Source organism: Apteryx rowi, unplaced genomic scaffold (assembly GCF_003343035.1).
Source record: "Apteryx rowi isolate R43461 unplaced genomic scaffold, aptRow1 scaffold_117, whole genome shotgun sequence".
NCBI lineage: Eukaryota > Metazoa > Chordata > Aves > Apterygiformes > Apterygidae > Apteryx > Apteryx rowi.
Window position 1 is genome coordinate 390408 of NW_020447386.1, and position 25974 is coordinate 416381.

At 37.9% G+C, this 25974-nt stretch overlaps 1 protein-coding gene across 4 annotated transcripts in view; it reads left to right on the forward strand.

Moving 5' to 3' along the window:
* The first annotated feature begins 670 nt into the window (after positions 1–670).
* The window catches only part of AHCTF1 (AT-hook containing transcription factor 1), a 52330-nt gene continuing 27026 nt past the window's right edge, over positions 671–25974 (forward strand). For 2 of the 4 annotated variants that reach the window (XM_026082573.1, XM_026082544.1), the window contains exons 1-10: positions 845–946; positions 8742–8868; positions 9804–10057; positions 13637–13817; positions 14617–14824; positions 16426–16542; positions 18219–18303; positions 22517–22667; positions 25529–25661; positions 25750–25931. In XM_026082573.1, the coding sequence (XP_025938358.1) occupies positions 8748–8868; positions 9804–10057; positions 13637–13817; positions 14617–14824; positions 16426–16542; positions 18219–18303; positions 22517–22667; positions 25529–25661; positions 25750–25931 (1432 nt within the window). In that variant the 5' untranslated portion in view covers positions 845–946; positions 8742–8747. Of the gene's footprint in view, positions 817–844; positions 947–6498; positions 6515–8741; positions 8869–9803; positions 10058–13636; positions 13818–14616; positions 14825–16425; positions 16543–18218; positions 18304–22516; positions 22668–25528; positions 25662–25749; positions 25932–25974 lie in introns of those variants that run through there. The other 2 variants (XM_026082554.1, XM_026082564.1) reach the window with 2 other exon arrangements.

Sequence of the window (25974 nt, forward strand, 5' to 3'; positions counted from 1 at the left end):
GATCTAAAAGCTCTCTAGCACTAGTTTTCTGAGGTCTCTGTGCTTGTCTAGGTCTGATGTTTAATTTCTGTTTTCTTTCTGCCTTTTCTAGGCTACTTCTACAGCTGAAGATGTTTCATTGGCACTTAACATATTTTACTGGCAAAATACTCCTGGCATAGCCCCATTTGTACTGCTCAAGCTTGGATTTTAACACAGAACCACCACCTTTACAGGCACCTAACACACCGGTACCAGGCTTGGCCGATTCACTGAAATACAGCTGCCTCTCTCTACTTTTGCGTTTTCACTAGCACTGGTGCAAGCACAGCTGTCGCAGGTACAGCTGTGCTGGCGGAAGTCTGTAGCAGGGCATAAAAAACAAGCCTGCAAACGGCTAGTGCGGAACCATACGCCCGCCGCGTGGAGGCTTGAGCAGCCCGTGCCATGCAGTTCTCCTGCGACCGGCGCTGCCAGGGGACGAGGACCCCCCGCTGCCAGGCCGCCAGCCGGCGCAGGCAGCAGAGAAAATGGTGCCTTCCTCCCGCTCGTGACGCCGGCCGCTGGAGTCCTCCAGGGACTGCATTTCCCAGCGTGCCCCGCGCGAGGCCCGCCCGCGGCGGCAGGAAGCTGGTGCGGCGGAGCGGAAGCGGCGGCGGCAGGCACGCTGGGACATGTAGTCTGGCGAAGGCAGCGCGGCAACCCCTCCTCTACAGGCGGCCGCCGCCCGGGCCAAGCCCCGCGAATTTGAAAATTCCCGCGGTGGCCGCGGCCGCTCTCGCGAGATCTCCGCCCCCCGCCCCGCCCCCGACCCCGCGCGGCGGGTGAGCGAGCGAGGTAGGCGCCGCGCGCGGGGGGAGGGGCGGGAGCGGCGCGGCTGCGCAGGCACCGAGCGCGGTACCGCCGGGCAGGCCCCGGCAGGCGGAGGCCGCTATTACCGCTGCGGGAGATGCCGCCGCCCTCACCGGCACGTACCGGGGGAAAAACGGGGGGGGGTGCTGGGGAGGCGGGCGGGAGCGGCGCAGGGGGGAGGCGGCGGTGGCCGGTGGCGACGCCCTCCCCCGCCCGCAGCAGGTACCGGGCGCTCGAGGCGGCTAGGCCGGTAGCGGCGCCGCTGGCGCAGCGCGGGCCCGGCGCGGGCTCTTGGCGGGCCCGGCCGCGGCCGCCCGGCCCCTTACGTAAGTGACCCCCTGGGCTGCGGCGCCGTGGCCGCCGCACGTGGCCAGGCCGCGGCGGGGGGGGCCGGGCCGGGCCGGGCCGGGCGGCGGCGCGGCCTGGGCAGAGCACATGGGAGGCGGCGGCGGTGTGCGAGGCTCCGCCGGCGGGAGACGGCAGTCAGGGGCCGGGGGGCGTGGGAGATGTGCCGACTGTCGCCGGGAGCTTTCCCTCCCTCCCGGCCGCCCTCCTGCCCGGCCGCCCGCACATCTCCGCGTGTCCGTCTTTCGGTCGGTTTTTAGAGGGGTGGGTTGTTTATTTTTTTTCCCTTCTCCCTTTTGGTCTCGTTTTCCCGGAGGAGGCGGTATATTTCACTGTCTGCATAGAGCGGGGATCGCGGGAGGAGGACTGGGTTTAATGGGGTGAGCACAGTTTTACAGAAGTCGAGTGTGTTTTCTGGGTCTCCCCGGCCTCTGCGGAGGGTATGGGGGACCTGCCTTCTCATGTTGCCAGCCCAACTTTCTGTTGTGTGTTGCTGAGCGTTTCTAGGGCTCTTAATTTTTGTATGAAGCATGCATCATGCCGCAGAGTTGCTGACTTAACAAAAGTGCTTGATTTCTGCCTTAGTAAACCACGACTCCAGGTCTGGAGCTTCTACCAATAGAAAAAAACATAGTGTCAGTCTTTCAGGTCTCCTAATTATTGCCCGATGATGTTTGTTAAAATTATGCAAAATTGGGGGACTTAATTGTGTCAGGAACACTGAATCCCATTTAGGGCATATGGTGAAATAGGGTAGTTCAGATGATTTCTTCTTAGACTCATCAGTCTAGATGATTGTATCGATCTTGGCTGGTAGCTGTCATATGCGTATGGGCACACAGCACTGTATCCTGTTCTGCTGAGGACAGCTCCTCATTCACTTATTGCATCAACTCATTTTACTGCGTTTATTTGCCTTGGGATTGCTTTTCTAACAGTGAAATGAACTTCATCAGGCTTCTATTAATTTCATGTCTTCTACCTAGTAAGCTGTTAGATATGGTACTAGAAAAATAATAGTGGCAGACCTTTGGTGTTTCACTTGTGTGGTGGACAGAATGCTTAAACTAAATAGGAGAGAGCAACTGAAAACTGTGGCCTATTGTATGTGTTGCAAATGTTTTTGTAGTTCAGCTTGTCAGATTGCTTCTTGTAAAAGTATGTTTCAGAATCCTATGCTGGGAAGGCTGTGGTATGATGACATTTGCTGATGTTAGGCTGGAGATGCCCTATTAACTACTACCTAGCAATATCAGCAAGTTTGGATTCAGTGCCAAGAAAGTTAACAAATGTATCTGTCTACCCTAGACATACCAAGTCATACAAGAAAGAGCGTTTTAGCACTGACTTAAGGAATTTTTGCTAGCTTAGCCATGTTAGACAGGGATTGCAACTCTTGAATAAAAGCATAGTCATGTTAGAGAATTACTGTGGAAACTAGTTGGGTAGACTTGGCTCTAGTGTCAAATTCTGTTTGGTTTTGGTTTTGTTTGTTCTTGTATTTAAAGGAAGATCGAATCTATGGTCTGCATCAGATACAGGTTCTTAGCTGTTGATGGCTTGGTGGTTGATGAGTTGGAGCTGATTTTTTTTTTTTTCTCACCTTCTGCTGTAGATTTTTGCTTCTTGGAGAGTTTGTGGAACATCCAAACAAATTCTACAAGGCTATCTGTAGGCTGCATTTCAGTGAAATAAGCCTGATTCTTGCATTCTGATACAGATCATTTCTGTTATGCTAATGACTTTTTGGACTAAAATTTGTGTTTTGGATTAAATATTAGGGGTTTTGCCTAAAACATCATTTTTTTTCTCCCTACAGAAGTGGGGAAAAAATGATCAAGTGCTACTCACTAAATCACCTGCTTGTTTTACTCTTTCTGCTGAAGTAAAACATGGCAAAATTTTAATTCATTAAACCTGATTACTAAAGTGCAGAAAGCGTCTTATCATTCTACTGCACCTCCTATATTTGTGAGTTGCTTCCTATTTTTCTGAAGAAAATGTCATGGAACCAGTCATTACCAGTAATTCAAAGAATTCCATAATTGTCATCTATACCTGTTGTCTAACAAAATAGATGCCGGGTTTTTTTTCAAAAGAATTTATTATTTTTTTCTTTTATTTGGTTTCTTCCCTCTCTTTCTCCTATTTCCTTAGAAAATGTGACCTGAATAAGCGTGTTTTCCATGTCCATATCCATTCTCAGATCACCAAGTAACTCTTCCCTGAAATTACTGTAGCTTCCTTTCACTGAATGAATGATGTCTGTCAACTGCAGCCTTTCTCAGTGACATACTCATTGTGATAGTGAGTCTCTACATGAAAGAGGGAATTAAAAACCAAACCATTTGTGTCCTAGGTAGTGTATTTTTTAAAAGGAAAGTGTTTCTAGCTCTCTTTGCAAACTGTGTGTAGTTTCACAGGCATGTGAGCCAGCATAACAGCTTGCTGCCACAAAATGGAGGAGGCTTAATTCCCTCTGTTCCACCTGCACTGTTGTGCCTCCTTTCTTTTGCCAACCTTTATGCTCACCAGACCTCTCTGTGAACCAGTTTAACTCTCTAATCTGGCAGAAACCATCCACTTGTCTAGGTTAGTTTCCTGTCTGTTTAGGGAGTTAATTTGGCTCATAAAGTGGTCCGTAAAGTGTTCAGGTCAATGCAGGGTAAGCTGCAGGAATACAATGCTTGGACAAGGAAGCAGATGGAGAAATGGGAGGTGGTACCAAGGCCTCTCTTTTGGTGGCAGTGAACTCGCCATGCTTTATGAAATCATACCTTCAGCTGCATGTAGATGACCCTATTTTTGGCTTTTTCTTCAGCAAACCAAAAAAGTTGTTTGTCTTTGAAGCTGATTTTCATGTATTTCTGTCAGTCAAAACTGATATCCCAGAACTCAGACTTGTCTATATACGATTTTACTAGAACATGCAATTTCTAGAATGTTTTTCCTGGAGTCTGTTGATCCAGAAACCCATCATCAGTCTGGGACCTGTGTCTTTAGAAATAGTTTGTGATGTTTGTAAGTCATAAATACCTTGGATGAGGGAAGAATGGTAGTTTTGGCAACTTGCACACAGATCACTGTTATAGGGATACCGCTGAAAAGTTCAATTCCAATTTACTCCTGAGCAGGGAGTAAGCCTGCAGCATTTCACACCTTTCTGATTTTTAACAGACAGAAATATGAATGTGATTATGGTCATTGTTTTCAAAGAAAGCAGAAATACAGTTAGTGTTGGATATATCCTCGTAAATGAGAGGCTTCATGCTTTTAACCCATCTCAGGAAGGAGTCACAGGATTTTTCTGAGCAAGCATTTTTCCATTGTTTTGGTTTTCTAGCAGTCTTTGGTTTAACTTAGTAGAGTGATGCAAGTAAAACATCCTAATAACCAGATTGATAAATATTGCTCATAATTTATTATGGAGTTTATGTGACCTTGTTCCATATTGTCGAGCCAGATGTCTAGAAAAAGCATGCACAATGCCTGTTGGCTTACTAGAGGAAAGCTGGACATGGCTGGTGCTCTGGTATTCTCTTGCGCTTTCATATACCTATGTTTCGGTTAAAGTAACTGCAGCACGATTATTTAGAGTTACAAGAATGGTCCTGGTGTTGGAGTGTTGCCTGCTTCATGGTTCTGCCTAGTACAATGGCCTGAATGCTAGAACCAGTGACATGTTTGATCTGTACCGTAGACAGGACTAGGCTGTGTTGAGGTGTGAGCTCTGCACCAGAGAAGAACTCACGGTTTCTGGTTTGATGGGTTGCTTGGGGTGGTTGTTGTGGTTTGTTTGTTTGTTTTGTTTTGTTTTAATCTTAAATCTCCTCACAGCAGTATCTTAAAATTTAATTTCCAATTTGGCTGCACAAAGATCAGGCTTTTCCTTGCAAGTGTGCGCTTGGCCTGTCCAGGTAGGCAGTAGCAAAGGAAAGGTGACTGTGGAACTGTATTTGAAATCTTATTGAGAGCATGCTCTTGAGAAGTATCCTTGAACATCCTGGACAGCACACCTACCCCACTGAAAGATTCTTGTTGGCTCTTTTTCTTAAAACCATCTTGCTACTACTGTGAAATAGCATATTAGTTATCCTGAAGTACTTTTTTCATCTCACTTGGATTTTAGATGCCTCAGTGCTTATTTACAAAAAAAAAAAAAAAGCTTTATTGTTTATTCACTATGATCATATGTTCTTTTTGAATTTTATGGTATTTTCTACACTTTGCTTCTTTAATAAATGTTGTCAAAATCAGTGTTTCCCTTAAAGGAGCATTGACGAATAGAAAATTTAGAAAYTGGCTATTTTGTTGTTCATTTGAAGTAACAATAAAAAATATTCTGGAAGGCCTTTCTTTTCTTTGACTGTAAGCATAAGAGTGCCATCGAATTGGCTCTGATCTGGTTCACTGCTTGCTACTGCATCGTCTCACTTCTGCGTTTTATGTTCTTTTCAGCCTTTGTCATTGCTAACTCCTGGTRGAATTAGCAGGAGAAAAAAAAAGTGGTCTCTCTTAGAGCAGGCAACTTATTTTCCAGAAAATTGTAAATTAGACTGTAAAGTGGTTGCCAGATACAACATAAACAATGAAGTGGGTTTTTTGTTTGTTTTTTGGGGGAGGATTTTGTTTGTTTGGGGGGGGGGTTGGCCTAGTCAGAATCTTGGAAATCAGTTAAGGTTCTGCAGATGGCATCTCTGATAGAAGACATTGGGACTTTGAACAGAGATTGCGTGTTTCAGATCCTTTTCTCTTCCATTTATCTCCTTAGCTTACCTGTCCTGTAAAAACAGTAACAGTTGGTGGCAGAAGAAAAAAAGAAAGGCATAAGAACACATTAAATTGTGTTATGTGAAAAATATTTTGGGTGGGTTTTCTTAGTTTTGGGTTTTTCTAGTTCAGGGTATTTTTCTGTGTTTTTTTTTCTTTGGAGTTTTGGGTTTTTTTGTTTGACTATTGCTGCTGCTGCTAATGGCATAGTCTACTTTTGGTATATTTTATCTCCTGCTCCCATCTGTTCCATTTCTCTCCTGCTGCATGTGCTTTGCTGAGTGGTCCCCTTCTCTGTTCACTACGCAGTATATCCCTATTGCTTTATCCTGCACTTATCTTGAGTGTGAATTTTCTGCTTGGTTGCCTCCTTTTTCTGCTCTTTCAGATATATTACCTGGCCGTCTTGTTCTTCCTCTTCTGGAATTTTTCCTCCTGCGAAATATAGGAGCAATATAGGAGTGACCACTCCTCTCTTCTCATTCAGCATCACAGCAGTGCTAAAGGCGCCTATTGAAACAACTGGATGCTGAAGGCATTTAGAATGTGCTATTCACCACATATTTCTGTTAGTATCTGGCTTATTCATAGAACATATTTATTAAATCATTACAGTTAAACTAAGCCAGACTGCTGGTTGAAATGTGGAGCTCTTTACTCTCTAGAGTCATCAGGTGTACAAACGTTCATCCTGTTGTCATTTCAAAATGATGGGAATTACCAAAAAGAAGATCCAACCAACCTATTGCAAATAATTTGTTGTCCCATTTGGAACTTTATCTGCAGTGATTGTGAATGCTGGCAGAGGAAACAATAGACCTGGAGTGGTCAGGCTGGCTGGCTGCAGCAGCATCCTGCAGTACTGGCCTTGCGACCGGCAGCAATTTTTTCAAAATGTTGACTTGTTCTTAGTGTGAGAGCCTGAATTACACTTCCTTTGTTTCACACATTAGTTGTTTTGATGCTGGCAGAAGATACTGGAACTTGAACCTATTCTCAGATAGAGTGCTTGTGACTTGAAGTATAGTGAATTCCAGTGCTCAGCTTTTAGCGTAATCTTTCTCAACAAAAGAAGGACAATTTCTATAAATTACACTTATTTATGAGCAGGTGCTTTTCTTTTAATGACTGTTCTATTCCCAGAGCCCAGTCTTGAAAACTAGCTTTAATCTTGTAAATTGTAAGGAAAACAGATTGTTAGTGCATGCTGGAAGAAACAGTCATAAAACTTTATATGCAGGAAAATGTATATGTTGCATTCAGCGCTATATAGTTTGCATGTACATTTAAATGGCTCTCTGTACCAGTTTGTAGCATAGTTCTGTTTGATGGCTGGATCAGTGAGCATGCGTAACACCTAGAAATAGTGAACTGCTTATACTTATGTCTTCCTTTTGAGATTTCATGAAGGAAACCATGCCATTTGAACGAGATAATTAAATCTGTCTTGTCTTCTAGAGGCTTTTATAATAAATCACAGAACTTCCAAAACTTTTATGTGAAATAGTATATATTTCCATATGTATGGATTATCTCTTAGTCACCTATTTATTTCCAATTTTATAGATCAGGCTTTTAAGTTTTCCCACAGAAAACTCTGTCTTGACACACTGAAATGTGAACTCTTTGTGGAGCACCTATAGAGGTGTGAAGATTTCCTTAAAGTACTTGAAATTTTTATGAAATATTGCAGAGATGTGATAAGGACAGTCAAGTAGTAGGAAGGGAATGGGATGAGGAGGAGGATTTAGGTACAGAAAGAAACAATAATGTTTCATAATGTTGCGTTGTTACATGTACATCACAAGTGTATGGAAAAATATTTTCTAATTGATAAGCTGTAAAAATCTGTATTGCTTTGCAGTGTAAAAAGTAGCAGTGTATTTTCTGGAAAAAATTGAAATTAAGATAGTTACACACTTAGTATCTCTTAATGTTCAACTGGATGTGCAAAAAGTGAACAAGACACAAATGATTAGTAATGCATGAAATTTGCTAGAAGATAATTGACAAAAATAGAGTGTAAAATCAAGGGAAAGGACAAATAAAAACTTATTGAAAAGCCTTTTAAATAAGATTTTTCAAGATCCTGTTTTACTGGCCAGTATATGAGTAGACTCAGTATGTTGGATTTTTTTTCTTTTACTTATCTGTCAATACCTGTGCATCATTTATTGTGGAGATCTCATGGGCATCAAAAAAGCAAACGATCCTCCCTTTCCTCTGTTGTGAGGTTAACAACTGACCTGAGTGCTTGCCCAAGTCAACTGCAATTGCTGCAAGAAGGGGAACTCATACTTGACAGATGATGTAAATAAAGAAACACGTTTTAGTTGTTAATATCTCAAATTGTACAGGGAACAGTATCAAATATAGGGTGAAGGACTGAGAGGGGTGAAGGGATTCAAATATTTTGAAACACATTTTAGAAAATCCTTTTAATAATAAGGTTCCTTCCTTTATTTCTTTGTTTCCTCCTCCTTTTCTTTCTTTCTTTCTCCATAAGCAAAAAAGGAATGTTCTTTCTTCAGGCATAGAGAAGATAGAAATTCAGTTATTTATCCTACCACTAGCCAAAAGATTGAGCCTCTGAAAACACAGGCTATTTATGTTGATGGATACGTGTTTGGGGGAAGGTGGATGGAGAAACATTTAAATGTCATTAATTACAAAGAAAAGGAGCTACAGGTGATGTATAGGAGATTATTCACTGAATACTGATTAAATTCCTGTAAATCTCAAAAATCTTTATGGCTAGCATGAATTTATTTTTTCCACTGTTTCTTTATTTACAGTGAAGAATGCGAGACCTAACAGCTCAGGTAACGAGCAGTCTCCTGCAGTTTCCAGAGGTGACTATTCAGGCACTTGGGGAAGATGAGATAATTCTAGATTCTGTACTTCGTGGGAAGTTTTCTGGAGGTGAGCCTTTTCCTTTAAATTTTGGTCTTGGTCTTGACGTGAAGACATTCCTGCCTGGAGGTTACCTAAAGCAAAGGGTAGTATTATCAGCTCTGTCAGGTTGGTGCTGATGAGATGCACCAGATTTAGAGAGTAAAAAGGATGTTTTAACTGTTAAAAATGCTAATGTTAAAACATTAATATAGTTAAACTTTGAAACTACAGCAATCTACATTAAAAMCTATACCAATCTTGTGCTATTAAAATCATTTATTTAAAAACATGCTGAATCAGTGAGGCCTCTTCAACTTTTAACTAAAAGACATTTTTCAAAAGGTAATAGTGTTGTCTTGGACCATATTTGCACCAGCTCAAACTTTGTGATCATCGTGATGTCACATGCAGAAATACTTTAGTTCTTGTGCAGTGTTAYGGAGGCAGGCAATCTTTATTTTCTTTTCCAATCAGAATAAGAACAGAAGGGAGAGTGTAAGACTGTTAAGCACTGCAGCCATATTTCCAAAGTGTTTACCCAATTCCCTGCCCAAAATAGACATATGCCCAGTAAAATTAGTAAACCAGAAATGATTTGTTTGTTATTTGTTATATTTGAAATATGCTTTAAGACTTGTATTCCCTTACATGTTTAGATTTTTTTTTATTATAAAAACAAGCCAAATATGGTGTGAAGATTATGGCTTAGTATGTTGCAATCTTTATCCCATACAATCGAAACCCTTCCTCAGGGCAGGGAAGACAAGTACAAATGCAAAGTAATGAGGTTGTTAATTGTAAGGTGTATTGCCTGCAGGTTTCAATGGATGGTTTTAAATAATTGATCAGCATTGGGTAAGTCAGTCTTCCTCTGTTAGGTTGTGAGTACTTTTATTGCAGAAAAGGAACAATGTCTTTTCTACTTGAAATTTGCTTCGACCAGCTTTCTTTTTTTCTTCTAGGGAGAAATGGCCTAGCATGGTTGGCATGTGGTCCTCAAATTGAGGTAGTGAACTCCGTGACAGGAGAGCGGCTCTCTGCATATTGTTTCAGTGGAGTAAACGAACAGCCTCCCACTGTTCTTGTGGTAAAGGAGTTTTCCTGGCAGAAGAGAACTGGATTACTAGTTGGGTTGGAAGAAGCGGAGGGAAGTGTTCTCTGTCTGTATGACCTTGGAATATCAAGAGTGGTTAAAGCAGTTGTTCTTCCAGGAAGGGTGCGTGTTTTTTAATCTGAGAAATGAAGTTTTTGTCTTATGTGCTGCATAATCCTGTTTCAAGAAAAGTTTTGGAGCGTTGTTTTGTAGGAAGATTTTTTTTTTTGTAGGAGAGGGTTGGTTTTTTTTCTATACTGCTTTAACATACTGTCACTTCACAGTATCCAGTCAAGAGAGTCTTGATGTAAAATCTTGGGTTTAATGGTGCCATTATCTTTTGAGTCATACTGATAGTAAAACAAGTTTTCTGCTTTTACTGAAGAGTATGTAGTTTCCTAATACTCTTAATTCCATAAAAAAGGCATTGAAAAATAGCTTTTTATGTTTAGAGTGAAAAAGAGAAAAAAATTGCTTTGAAGTGTCTGTAATACACATTTTCTAGATGGTTAGTTTCTGTCAAAAACAGTCTTTAAAATATTTTACAACACAACAATTGTGGAAATTTGAATGACTTAAAATACACATTCCCATGAATCAAACTAGCAAACAGATGACTCTGGAGCAGAATGTATTTTTATGTTGGTTTAGGGATGGAGAAAAGAGCATTTAGCAAGTGAGTTATTTGACAGATTGTTGAAAGATTGGCTTGCAATCCAAAGTGCAGCTTCCTTAAAGTAATTTGGGGATTTATGATTAGCATCTAAGATTAGATTCTGTCAAGCCAGAAAGGAATCATCTGTAATATGGGACATTTTAAAAATCTCACAAATTGATTATCTGTTTGATATTTTTTATTGAGCTGATGGCTTTTATTAGTTCTGTCTTAAACTTTAGCTTCCCTATTTGAATGTTTTTCTACACCAGCATCCCAGTTACAATGGTTCCAGGTCCTCTCTGCCCCAGTTGTCTGTTTGAATCTGTGCTCACTAAATATTCTTTTTGTACACTGACAAGGTACACTGATGTAATATTATTTTTTTCTACTTTTTCTAACATATAAACTCAAATAATGTGATACCACCTAGTCTCATTATCTATATTCTGTTTTGAAATAGAATGTGCTTATAAGTATCAATTGTACTAGGGAGTTTTTCCATAGCATGAAAAGTAGTTCTGGAGAAAACGTGAGGGGGGGAAATTGGCTGTTGTGTGATAAATGTTACAAATTATGGAATAAAGCCAAGGCTTATCTGAATTTTTACTGTTCTGCACTGGATGCTCTTGAATTACAAGCATGTTTTGTCTGTTGCTTTCATTTTGGTTCCTATCTTTTTGCTATTATGTTAGATTAGCATAGACATGGTTGTTGCTAATTGGAGTGTAAGTTTGGAGTTGTGAATGGGAGTAAGGGTAAACAAAAACAAGTAGATAAAACTTAAGCTTGGCCACTGTCCATTTCTTTTGAATTTAATTATTCTGTAGCTCAGATTTGCATGTTATATATGACTTGGTGTTTTAATTCTGCCTAAATGTTTCTGTGATTTTTCACACTGATTAATTTTAAAAGTAAAATGGGGATCTATTCTTAGCTTCATTTTCTGCAGTTTGTGTCGTTTACTTTTTGAAGACTTTAATGAGCACTTTAATTTATGGACTGTATTCCCTGTGGGTATATCTTCTGGAGTCAATTAAGCTGTACAGGTTAACACTAACTTACAGTAGCTCTGGCTGAAGGTGCCAAACCATTAATATATTAACACAGGGTAGTTATTGTGAAAATGTGACTACCTTTTAGTTGTAAGAGTAGGCAGTAAGTCGTTCAGAACATCAAGGAATGAGTTCAAAAAAACCCAACAAACTTAGAAAAAAATCTGTCATAATTTTTTTTTGTGGGAGCCTCCCTAATTGCCATGGAATACCCATGCAAAATGAAGTGGAAAATTGAATATGTTACTGGAATATAACTTGCAATAAATTCTGCTAAAAGCAACTCTGAATTGAAAACATTAGTTATATTAAACTGCTTTATAATGCTCCTACTTTTCAAAACTATTGAAAAGTATTTTCACAATTTTTTCTGGTTTGTATTGAGGAGGCAGAAGGATAGCATTCAGATTCAGTGAGCTGAGAAAAGTTTTCTTTGTTCGTTCCCAGAATGAGTTGGCAGTAGTGTAGGAGAATATGAAAAGCCAGTCAGTGGAAAAATATGCTGTTTCAGGAGCTTCTACATGGAAAATTGAAGTGTTAAAACCAGGAAACACTTTTAGAAAACTGTATGCAAAAGCTGGAAAGATTCATTTGGAGCCAGTTGAACAATGAAAAAATCTGTCCAAAGAAAAAGAAATTAGAAGCAACACTTACAGATTGGATAACTTTGCAGTGAAATGCATGCTGTATTTCTGTTCTAATAAGTCACCAAGACTTGGAGCAGCAAGAGTTTGGATAATCAAAATGCTTTAGATAATCCTTTGAGTAGCAGGGCAGGTGAGAAATTTGATTTGTAGGAAATCTGAAACAAAATGAAGTTATCTAGATTAGTATAGACATGTCTAAGATTAAAGCTGTGACCAGGATGAAAAGTAAATTCTGTGGTGGATTGCTAGGCTATGTAGTCATAGCAAATATTCATGTAGAAGGAGAGAACTGTGGGGCTTAGAGATTTGTTTTTTTTCCACCTCTGAAAAAACAAATATAGGAAGAGACTACCTTGTGATGGTCACCTCTTTGTTTCACTTCAATGTAAAATTTTCTGCTGGTTTCATTGTGTTGCGATGCTCTACTTTCATAAGAAGATCAAATGATAGCCCGCATTCTTCTTTTGTATGACTTTAGTGCAGGAGTCTTTGCTTGTATCTCTGCTGTAGAATTCAGCATTGTCCTGGGATGTGTTGCAGGTGCTGCAACTTTTTGCTTTAGTTTAAAATAGTTCAAAACAGTTGCATGCAAACTGTTTTGAACATTGAGGAGTAGAATGCACTTCTTGTGTGGTTAGTTAGCTTTTTATCTAACAAGCTGCTGTTCTTTTGTTGTTGTTTTAGGCTGGCTTTTTTAACTTGTTTTTATTAACCTATGCAAAAGAACTGGTGTGCATTCAATATTTTTTTTTCAACTTAATCTAGTAGTTCTTTTAATCTATATGAGGGCTAGTATCAAGTTTACTAAGCCAGTATCTGCCTTCAACACTTGCTGGAAATGTTTCATTTCCATAGAAATGGTGTGTCTGCCAGGCAACTGCATTTAGTGCCTTTTCTGACTTAAAGCCATGATTTAACCTAATACAGGTTTGGCAAAGAAGGCATAAACTGTCATGGCACTGGGCTGTGAGCAGAGGGAGAACTACGTTTAGTCATAAGTCTCTTACATATCATAAAGTTCTGTATGTATAATTAATTTTAAATTTGTATTAGTGTTAACTGTTTTTCTTAAGTAGGAAACTAAATTGCTAATCTGCAATAATAGAGTGCATTTAAGTTGAAATTAATTCAGTTAAATAACTAAGAAATCTAGTAAATTGTAAGTGTTAATTTTTGTAAAGGGATTTGATTTTCTTAAAGTAATTGGAGACAGTACTTTTCTTTCAAATCTTATGATTCTGCATTTATTTTCTTGTTTCTGATGTGCTAACTCTGGCTTTACTGTTGAATGATTTCTATTTAGCATGTCAAACAGCTTAAGTATTAACTTGCAGTTTTCCTGTAGGTAACTGCTATAGAACCCATAATTAATCATGGAGGAGCCAGTGTGAGCACGCAACACCTACACCAGAGTCTGCGGTGGCTCTTTGGTGTGGCAGCAGTGGTTACGGATGTTGGACATATACTTCTAGTTGACCTTTGTTTGGATGATTTATCTTGCAGTCAGAATGAAATAGAAGCGTCAGGTGAGTTTACAGTTTTTAAACTTAAAACTCTCATTTTGAAAGTAAGAAAGTCTTCTAAATAAAGAATATGTATCCCATTTTGAAGATGATAGCATGCAGACATTTAGAACTACCGATAACAGATGGTGGTTTGACATCATATAGTCCAATTTGATCAAAGATAGGAATGGTTTAATGCTGTTTCTAAATTTATAAATGCCCCCCTCCCTCCCTCCAAGATCCTTAAGCCATTATGATTCTTGTCAGTGAGGTTTAGGAATTTTACCATCTGAATCATTGCAGCTGCCCATTGGGAAGCTGTGTCAACCAGAGGCACCCTATTTCTTGGGAATGTTCTGCTTCTTTTAAATGACTTGTGACAAGTTGTAGGAATACTTAAGCTGGATTTTTTTTTTTTTTTTTTTTTTTAAATCATGCATTTGGATGAATGAAATCTCTAAGTTGTGTATTCAGGTTACATCCACTGTTTTGCTATTACAACAGCAGCTCCATGAGTTGATATCACTTCAAATGACTTTGTTGTGAAGCCCAAACTCCTGATTTACAGAGTCCAAGAAGAAACTGTCCATCATGGTTACACTTTTACCTGGTTTTAAAATATGAGACAGAATATCAGTCCAGTCAGAGAGTTCCTATGTTCTTTGAATAATTAGGAAGTGGAAATAAAAAATAGAAATGTTGAATAAATGGATATTTTGCCTGGTACAGTGGAATTGGATCATACAGTCATTTTGAAGTGTTTAAAATGCATCCTAAATAGAATAACACATTCTTTTATTGCATGATTTTGTGTGTGTAGACCTAGAAGTTATCACTGGAATTCCTGCTGAAATTCCACAAAGAAGAGAAGCTGTGACCAGAGAGGGACGACATCTCTGTTTTCAATTACAAAATCCTTCAGGAACAGCAATATCAACCTTATGCTACATAAGCAGAAGCAATCAGCTGGTTGTGGGTTTTTCAGATGGTTATCTATCGCTATGGAATATGAAAACTTTGAAGAAGGAGTAAGTAGGCCTTTCCGTCTGGCCATGCCTGGTGGTGCAGGGATTTCAATTTTTACTTAAGGAAATATCTTAAGATAAAGGGTAACCTTTTTTCAAGGACTGAAATTCTTGAGTATAATCTTGAAATGCTTAGAAATCCTCCTCTGAAATAACTACTAAGTGATACATGGATAAAGTGGACCTTCTCCTCGAACTAGGGTTGTTTTCCTTATTTATTGTGCCTGTGAATTGAGGAGTGTTGGAAAACATACTGCTTCTGGTTATGTTAAACAGGATGTGACAATATTGATATCTATAAGGAAATAAGAGAATTCCTTCTATCAGCAGTGTTCAGTGAAACCAGGAAACAAGTATATTTAGATGAAACATTTTTTTAATTATTTTTCAGAACCACTTACTGCAATTAGGACATAACTTGCAAAGCTTCAGTATATTAATAATGTAATTTTGCTGATAATATTCTTAAAAGTATCCATGATGAAACTAGTGAGACATGAAAAATCATAGCTGATTTGTGCCTGAGAATATACTTTTTCCCTACGTTTCAGCCTTGACTGAAATAGGAGATTGACCAGTTCTAAAGCAAGGATGCTCATCCTGTCRCTTTGTTCTCATCAAAGCTGAATGAAAGTTTGCTTAGAACATTTGGAGATTAGAATAAGGGACATGTAAATTTATGGACAGTAGAAAGATTAGAGGATGATTTCAAACCTGCCAAAGAACAATCTCACTTGAGATTTATGACCAAGGTCAGATAGAGATTCATTAAGTAAATGTGCAGTGACTCACCAGAAATTATTAGATGCATAAATAGATGATGGAGGAATAAGTAGGTGGCAGGAAAAGAAAGAAGATTATGAACTTGCAAATAAAGTTCAGAAGTCTGGAAGAAAAATGCTTTTCTACATAGTCCAAGCAAAGAAACAGGAAACTTTCTGTTTGGCACTGCTTTGGATTTGTTCAGGAGAAGTTCTACGTTTTAAATTCTGTACTTAAGTAAGCTACAACAGCAGGAGCAATCTTTTGCTTGGCAATTGGAATATTCATTTAGAAGAGGTTGGTTTGAATCACTTCAGGCAGAGGAGGCTATAAACCCATTTTTTAGCATTTCATGGACAATAAATTCCTTATCTCTCAACTGTTCCGTAAAAAATAGTCACTTCCTTGTCTCACTCCTTTGGGTATAAAATGGAAGTGTGATCTTCTGTCCTTTGAGGATGTGTATGTAGCTGCTCTTCTCTCAGAGGATTCTTCCACCCTAGTGGTGATGAGTTGTTTGATGTTTTAGGAGAGATGGATGTTGGATGCATTCAGTTCTCCTCCTGCTTCTGGATTGAGATTCTAAGTAAATGATTCTGGATTAAATAAGAATAACCTGAATATGCATAGTTTTACACGTGTTCGTGCTTACATTTGCTTCTAACCACCCATTTCTTGAATTGTCAAAAATCTCTTAAAATCAATGCTTGCTAAGTTCTCAAGTCAGGCATTTTATTAAGAAGAAATGCTGAGGCTTTTGAAATGCGTTTAAGAATACCTAGCATGATGCAAGTAGTTAGTGTGTATAGGCTCACCTTTGCTTTTTCTTTTACCTGTATTAGGTACCACTTTCAGCTTGAAGGAGGAAGGATTCCTGTCTATACTGTTACTTTCCAGGAACCTGAAAATGATCCTCGCAATTGTTGTTACTTGTGGGCTGTTCAGTCTACACAAGAAAGGTGACTAAAAACTCGCTGTAAACCACTAGAGTGAAAAAACATTATTTATTTGTACCTCTTTGAATACAACTGATGTATGTATATTTGTTTTATACACAGTCTTCAATCCGCTCTTTTTGCCCTGTTCTGTTAATTAGGAAATTGATTATATACTAACATTTTTCACTAATTAAAGTGTTCGTTGATGAAATCTAAAGGAGACTGTAATGTCAGGTTTACTCTTTTTGAGCCTGTGCAACATATTTTTTTTCTTCCTTCCTGGATGGTCTTAAAAATTTTAAATGTAGACCTGAGCTCCATTTTTAATTGTAGAGCCACCACTGGCAGCTTCCTAAAAATGAGTAGTGATACTTCTGAGGGTACTGTTTTGCAAAATATATTTGCATTTTAGAGCTGGTAACAATTATAGAGCTGGTAGAATTTTGCTGAAGATTTAGCCATGTAGGGGACTCTCTCTAATATAGCAGGTGTTGTGCTTACCATACAACTTTTACAGGTTTTAGCAGATGTGAGGAAGGATCCACCACTCACAATAATAATAATGGCCTCAAATATTTTTCTAGAATAAATTTCTTCTGTTTTATTTGTAGTTTGGAAGTTCTAAGTCATCAGTCCACGAGGAAACATTTATCATCATAGTTGTATTTGTAGTCCCTTTTTCCTGAGTTTGGGATTGAACAAGGTGCATAATGCCATTATATCTGAGCACTAGTAAATCTTTCTATTTGTTTCATATACTTTCTCTTAGTTTGAACTGTGACTTTGAGTTGCTGTTTCTTGCATTTGTTCAAATTGCTGTTGTAGAGTTGTGTGTTTGTATTTTTAGTGAGTTCACTAGAAGCCTGGTTTTCATGCAGTTCCTAGCTTGCTCAGAGTTTCTGAAAGAAGGCAAAGCAATAGTGGCTATATTTTTGTGCTTACATTCTTAAATTATGTTCTTTATTTCGTGTTGATTGCTTCATAACTTGTTTGATATTTGCATGAGGGCATCAAAATACCATTAAACATACGGTTTAGACTGCAGATCTAGAACACAAACTGTGCCAGTCTAACAGCCTGCTTGCCAGCAAAGGAAGGCAGTCACAGTATTGCTGATTACCTTGTGCCAACTTTAGCGGTCTTTGGATTCTCCCTGACTCAGTTCAGATCATCTGGCAGAAAACTATTCCTGAGCAGAAAAATTGATAGTTTTCTGCCAGGCTAATGAATTAAATCAGTATGTAGAAGGGTCTGATGTATGCAAGAGAGAGATTGGACTATTGTTGTTATGGCAGGGGGAAAAGGAACAAGATCTCTCTATTTCAGTGTAAGCGAGCTATTTAATTAGCTCAGCTGTTCACAGAGCAACAATCTTCTTAGGTTTGAATTTAAGGCAGATTGGATCAAGAGCTCTTCACTGTGAAGAACTATTGCCAACAGGTTTTAGTCTGCAATACGTTAAAGCTTTCAAATTACATGGCTAGCATTTGTCACTGGAGCTGTTAATGTCAACATTATCTCCTTTATGTTCTAGGTTCTTAATGTGACCAATTGTCATGGTTTGGGAAGTAGTATTTTTCTTTCCATCAAGAATATACTATTAAGGAAAATTTCAATCTAGGTCTAATAAAATGATAATTTCGCAGAGAAGTATAAAACAATTTTGTAATCAGATTTCATTATTTATACCCTTTCAGTGAAGGTGATGTTGTGAGTTTACATCTGTTGCAGTTAGCATTTGGTGACAGAAAACGCTTGGCATCAGGACAAGTGATGTATGAGGTAAGATGTTCATATATGTGAAAACATAACTTGCATTAAGTGAGTATCAGTTAAAAATTGGCAGGGATAATATTTACCATCAGCATTCAGAGATAACTGAAAATCATTTTTGTGCTGAGTTGTCTTGGGCACAACCTTTATCTGTACTTTTCTGAAAACAAGTCATATGATTTTAAACTACAGTGTCCTGTGTTTCAGCTAGGTTCATCTGCAAAGAGACCGTATAAATTCAAGGACTATGCCCTTTGATTGTTTTGAACAATGACAAACTCTTGAGTTTAATTTCTGACCTTTTTCCTCTTTCCTTATATGTAGTGAAGCTCCTTTCTCATTTGTAAATGTTGCTTCTGAATAGATAACTTTAGCTGTTTGGAAAAGATGGTGTTTCTTTAAAACACAGTATCTATCAAGCATAATATATACACTGCTCTACAGCTCTTCATTTTGGTTTATAAAAGTACTTTTATTAAAATTCATTTCTGTATCTCTAATAGTGCCCCAAGTGCCCCTGCCTTTGGCAGGTTGATAGGAGAAAGTTTCTTTAATTTTCCTCCAGTTTCATTTTTCATACTTCTGCATTGTTTTATCCCCTTTTAAAAGTTATTTTTAGCTACAGACTTGTTAGTGGGAAGGACTTGTCCTGTCTGCTTGTTTGGAAAGAAGTAGTTGTCTATATACGTTCCTCTCATGGCTACTTTATTCTTTAACCTTTTACTATTCAGCAATTCTTTGTCTTGGTCATCTTATGTTCCTGAACGAGGTGTGACAAGTGTCAGTTCTTCCCTCAAAGGATTGAAATGTTTCAGCAGCTTTTTAAAGTGGAGCCACTAGAAATTCCAGCTGATGCTCTCTTTGAAAAATCGCACAAACTGATCAAATAATTTTGTGTTCATGATCTGAGAGAATTGCAGTGTAGTTAACGTAAGATTTATGACCCTCAACAGACTTTGCAACCAGTAACACACTCAGATTCCAGTCTCTGGATTTGCGATGTTCTGCTCCCACGCTGTTTCTGTCTCCCTAATGATGTGTGCTATGGAAGAGTGAAGCAGGGACCAATCTTACAAAGCAGCTGAACAGAGAACTAAGTAGCTGGACCCTGTGGGGAGAACAGACGTTCTTCAGCTAGCTTACAGATTAGCACCTTACATGCATAGCATCATACCAAGACCTTGTAATACGTGCTACCAAAAAAAAAAAATCACTAAAAGAAGGGTCAGGACAAGACCTATGATCTACAGTTGATATGAGGGATACTTTTGGTTTCAAAATGTTTCGCAGATTGGTTGCTACTGCAGCACCAACCGTGTCTACAGCTACAGCTGTGAAAAGGTCTTCATGATTCCAAACTCTCATATGCTGACATATAAAGTACCTTTGAAAACTGTCTCAGGGTTATTTTTGGATTTTGATGGTGGCTGTTGAGAAGCCTAAGAAGATGCTAATTCAGAGAAATGGATACAATTGAGACTGTTGTTGAATTTCAGTTCTGTCTGCCCCTGTTTTCCTGCTTTCCATCATCTTCATTACCAGTATAGTGTACTGGTTTTTAGACTTTTGTCAGCCAAAGGTTATTAATGAACTGTACAGCAATGTTTTGCTTTTAGGGAGATTCTGAAGCTTTTAGTACTTAGGTCTGCYTACATGGCTGACTGGATCAAGTTTCTTGTCCATCTTCAAGAGCAGGAAACTTAAAAAAATGTTCCGATTTGCCAGGCAACATTTGAGTAAATGGACAGAAATCTACTATTGACCTATGTTAGTTGAATAGAACTCATAGGAGTTTGAAAGACCTCTCTGTTACAGCAATGCATTACTTTCCGCAAGGCAGCTTTAAGGCTACAAAACAGTGCATCTCTGTTGACTTTGTATCATGGCAAAGTCACCATGAGGCTTTTGAAATGCGTGAATTTGTTGTCCAGGTTTGACATCCGTGTGTCAACCTTCTGTCTCCATTGCCTTCAAGGCTGGCATAAGTCTGTGTTCAAGTAATTAGATGTGAAGGTATGTTTGGATTATGCTTTCAAAGATCTTTTTAATGCCATCTCAGTAATTACTAAATGTATTGCCTCAAATCAGGGTTGTGAAGCGTATCTTCACCGTAGTCCTACGCAGTCCTTGCGGATGCATAGAGTATACAGTTTACTTTTGTATTGGAGTCTTGRACCAGTGCAGCTCATTTGAAAACTGTCTTCATATTTTACTGGTCAATAAAGTCATTACTTAACATCTTCCCTACAAAGGCATTACTTAGCTTAGAATTGCTTGCCCCAATGGAAAACTTAAATTACACTCTTTTGCTTCAGAAGTTGTCTTAAGCAAGAATTGTTTGATTTCCTCCTCCTCCTCCCCCCTTCACCCTGACTTCCTGGTTGTGGCCCTCTATCTATGTACCTACTGTGTACATGGGTACCTATACCACTCCACGGTTGGAGTATTATTTTCCTTGTTTAGTTCAAATATCTCTCATTTCAAAGCTACTGAGTTCCTAGTTTAAAACCTTTTTTCCTACATTTATTATAAGACCTGGTATCTCAAGACAAGGGGAGAAACCTTTAACCTGACTGCATAGATGCTTGCTTCTTAAATGATGCAGAAAATGTATATTAGAGATATCCAGATGATTTTGATTAGCACTTTTCTTTAAAATACCTGATACATGCTCTGAATGATATGAAAAGGATTTGTGCCTAAGTGCAGTGAGAATTGCTGGTTTCAGGATATTTTGGATTGTCTGAAATTCAGTTGGATTCATTTAGCAGCTCTGTCTGCTTACCACTCACAATAGTGTGCTTTAAATTTTGTTCTCAATAGTATCTAAAAGTAGAAATTTCCAGCAGTTAATAACCTCTAGCAGGTTTATGGAGTTTTGATGCTTTATCAGATGAAACAATCCTTTGGAATGGTGGATCTCTTGTATAGTGAAACATCTTTCATTTTAAAAATTATTTTTAGTGATTATTCCCTCCATAATAAAAGTGAGATTCCCTGCTCAGGCTTCACACTAGTTTTTCAAAGAGATGGTTAGATATTTCTATCTATTCTGTATTAGTCTGTAACAGTTTTCAAAGCCGCTTAGTAAAATAGAAAGGATGTTGCATACTTCTGAATAAGTTTTAGCATTATTCTTTTTAGTAATGAAAGACTTTTTTTTCTTTTTTTTTTTTTAAGATAGCCTTGAAAATTATTTGTAGCTTTTCSTAGAAGGTTTAAGAGAATGCTGGTCTCTTCTCAGATTAGATGAGTTAGATGTCTCCAATGAGAATGTATTGTTTTGTTGCCAGTTCATTTCAAAGCTCTAATGGAGCTTAGGAAGCTTGGGCAGAATCTGGCAGAACTGATTTTTTTGAATTTGTGGAGCTGCTACTTGTCCACAGTTCATGCATTCATTAAACACTGTGTTGCATGGTAGACAATTTGAATCAATGCAGCATTTGGAAAGACAGTATTTCGGTTAAAGTTTAATTAGAAAAAATCAATGTCAGAGGTACAATACAGTACTGCTGGGATTTTTGAATGTCTTAGTTTGCCCACTCTGTAGTAACTCATGGTCCTATATGGGTTGACCTGTATCACATACCCTCTCCATTTTCCCTTTTTGCTGTTGTTGTGCTTGGTGAAGGAACTGAGGGGAGTTTCACCCTTTAGTTTCTTTGACAGAATTAGAGGAGGAACTAGTGGGAGCTTTTGTGGTATGAAAGAAGACTGCTAATCAGTAAGAAGTTCTCATACCTGGGACAGGGGGATGCATGTTCATTGTAGTGGTGTGCCTATAGACAATACCTCTCAAAAGAGCTTTAACTGCTATAATTCCATGACTTCTATGACTTCATCTGCTCTCTAATCAAGACATGGAGCAAAGAACTTTGTACACATCTGTATTGCATACATGTATCTTCGWAGATAAATGTTGAGGTCTGTAAAGAAACCTTGATTCTGCAGGGGCTTCTGCCAAATATTTTAGAACCAAATTATGTTAGGGAAACACTAAATTGTGAGGATGGGGAAAATCCTTATAGTCAGACTCTTCAGTTATCATTTTACACTTTAAATTCTCTTGCATATCAGATATAATTTCTATTTACTCAGAAATAATCTCATCAGAAATCCAAAATATATCTATATTGTATTAGATATATACAGTCTTTCATATTTAGATATAATAATATATATTTTAATCTCAAAATTACCTTTTTGCTTTTATTTTTCCCAGGGTTTGGAATACTGTGAAGAAAGATACAGTTTAGATCTCACGGGTGGAATCTTTCCTTTGAGAGGACAGACCAGCAATACTAAATTACTCAGTTGTCAAACTATAGAAAAATTTCGCAACCATGTTGACAGAGAGGATAGCGTTAATGAAGGTTTGTTCCATGTCCGTGTTGTATCCATGTTTGGTTGTTCCAAAGGGAATGTTTTTAGAATCTGAGCAATGAATGCTGTTGTCTACTTACAGTCTCTAAGTTAAATAGCTATATAGATTAGCTTGTTTGGCTTATTTTAAAAATAAATATTAAGTGCTTAAGTTGTATTTAAATATAGAAATTGACAGTGCAATCTGTCAGAGGAAATTTGATAATGAGTAAATATCTTAATGCCAGAAACTGTATATTTCTGTGACAAAAGATTTGTTTCATTGATGCTTAGTTATCTTTAAAACTTTGGGATAAAAAGTAACTGGATATGGTGTATTAAAGTGATATGCTGGTTAGACCTTTTCAATAATTTTGACCTGTTGGCACTGTCAATAGATGATTTAGTTAAATGTGTAGAATATTTTTACACGCAGCAAGAGAAGAGAAAAAAAAAAAGATTAATTGTTCCTAAAAGTACCATGATAGTTATATTATCAGAAAAGGCAGCAGCAAACAATAAGCAATTCCTTTCTTTCTTCATTTTTTTTCATCCAGTTTTTCATTTAAACTGGTACTGGTACATCGAATTCCTGATTTTATTTTTTAACTAAGTATCCTTATGTGAAAGTAGCCAAGCTGCTTGTTTTATTAATAGTCGGAAAGGAATAATCCTTACTGAAGAAGAACTTCAGTGTATTGGAAGAGTTAATGCCAGTGATCTGTGTTTACATGAAAAACTGATCTGTTTGGGAAGAAAGTAACACTTTTCATTCGAATAAAGTAATATGTGTTTGCTGGTGGAAGATTATCTTTTTGGGGGTTAAGATGTGCTTTAAACATACTAAGCTTGGAAAAACATTTTTACTTTGTATGCTACCTGTCGCTTTCTTTCCTTGAAGGAGTAAATATAATTGCATGTTAAAAAGTTAGTACTTTTTATAATGAGAACATTGAAGTCAAGTTTTATAAAAGAGTGAATCTGCTCTTCCTAACCCTTAGTTAAAATAACGCAAATTATTTGTTGATATGGGCTTGCCTGAATTCACCATTTCCTGTGACTTGTCAGGTACTTATGATTTTCTTGGTAGGTGCAAATTGCTTTTTAGTGTTTTTAGTCTATTTTAGGCCAGTGAATGAGTACCTTTGTATGGGCAGCTTCAAGATCATAGAATGGGATGACTTTAGGGGAAAAAAAAGATTTTATTTTATGCTGGTTGACATGCTGTAGCAATGTTTGGCAGGTGATCTATGTAATGTTTCAGCATAACTAAAATTAATGCTTTTCAGTCCTTTTATTCCTCCAGCTCTCTCTTCTATTGGTTGCTTTGAACAATAAGAGAATTCTCTCCATTGCTTAGGATTGTCATCTGGATATTTTTTTTTTTTCCTGTTCAGACTTCGCATCTTCCTGTCCCAATTTTTCTCTAAATCTCATAGATTCCTGCATCTAACAGCTCTTAAGTAATTGTTCTCCTCATCTATGTACACAGTTGAAATTCTTGTCGTGTCTTTCACCATCTTGCAATAATTAAACATACATCCCTGGGTTTATAAATTCAGTTATGCTCCCTCCATATCTTCGAGACTGCTGCTGCGATGATAATTTTCATAGCTTTTTGTTTTGACTGCATTACCTCTCTTCCCTCATTTCTTACTGACCTTGTCTTTTCTGTAACATCAGAATAAGTGAGTTACATGATATTCCTAGCCTATTTCTCTGTGTTATCTTTGATTTAGTCCTGAACTGGTAATTTCCATCTCATGCTGTGATGCCATCCTTCCTCTGTCAAACAGCCTGTTAGTCTAACAGGAAAACCTTTGATTTTTCTCCACTTGTTGTATGTTTCTGAGGAGAGCTCCTTCTAAACACTTTAAAATGTATATATATTTTTTATCCCTCTTTTCATTCCTTTTCTTCATGCCTCATGCTTTGTAAAATACCTGTAATTTTTCTGCTGTTTTTTAATTAGTCTTTATTCAGCATCTCTTCAAGTTAAGTTCTAGGCCTTTGCTTTGCTTCAGCTTTTGCTGAATGTATGTCAAGACTAGCAGTGAAGCTGTTTTCTGAATTATGAAAAGAATTGTTATCTTCAAAGACAATTTCAGCAGTTGACGAAACTGGAATGGAACAGAAGTTCACAATAAAACATAGTAAAATATGTGAGAGTCCCTAAACTGTAATGATGAATTCAGCAGAGCAGAACAGAGAAAACATTTTGCCAAAAATTATTTTCTTGTTCTTCATGCTATTAGTGCAAATCATGTAGCACATGCTTTGCTTATATCTAATGAACACATTCTCTCCAGAGAAGACAGACTGTTCTGCTTATTGAAAGCACTGGGATATAAAATTGTGAATGTTTTGCTTTTAGATTAAAATTTTTGTTCCAATTTCTGAGTGGTTTTTATTTTGTGTGATAACTGTCATCTTCCATTTTGAGTATGCTGGAAAGCAGCTATTAGGAATTAACAATGCCAGCTGACTTATACAACTGTATAGGATAAAGTTGCTTATTCGTATCCTTTCTGACAGTAGCAGTGTATATGTTTCTAGCATAATTTTTGATAAACTATTCATCTAGCTAAATATTTTCAGTTATTGATGTATGGAAAATTAATTGCTAATAATATGTATTTGATTTGGTTTAGAACTGATATAATTTTTATCAGAAAAGGGGACAGTATGACGGTAGCCTATATTAGAGATGCTTGCCATTCTGCTAAATTTCTTTTTTTTTTTTTTTTTTAGTAAATGTTGTGTTTAGTGAGTGGTATAACAAATTAAGCTAAAATAGAGGTGGTGTTGTTTAAAAAAAATTCAAAAATTCTGTATTTTCTACAAATAAGAAGCAATGTCTTGTCTCTTACAGTAATATCTCCTGACACCAGTGTATCAGTCTTCAGCTGGCAAGTGAATACGTATGGTCAGGGAAAACCATCTACTTATTTGGGCATCTTTGACATTAATCGCTGGTATCATGCTCAAATGCCGGATTCACTAAGGTAGATTTTTTACTAAGTTGTTTTCAGTATCCTTACTAATAACTCATTTGAATGTTGGTGTTTAATTTATACATATGTTTCCTTTAAGGCCAGGAGAATTCCTTCATAATTGTCCCTATTTTGCATTATGGTCACTGGATACTGTAGTAAGCATGACTTCCCCAAACCTCATTTTGGATGTTCTGGTACATGAGCGGAGTTTAAGTCGCGGAGTTCCTCCGTCTTACCCACCACCTGAGCAGTTTTTTAATCCAAGCACCTATAATTTTGGTAGGTATTTCACTGCGTTGAGTAGGGGTAAGGTTAAGAATTA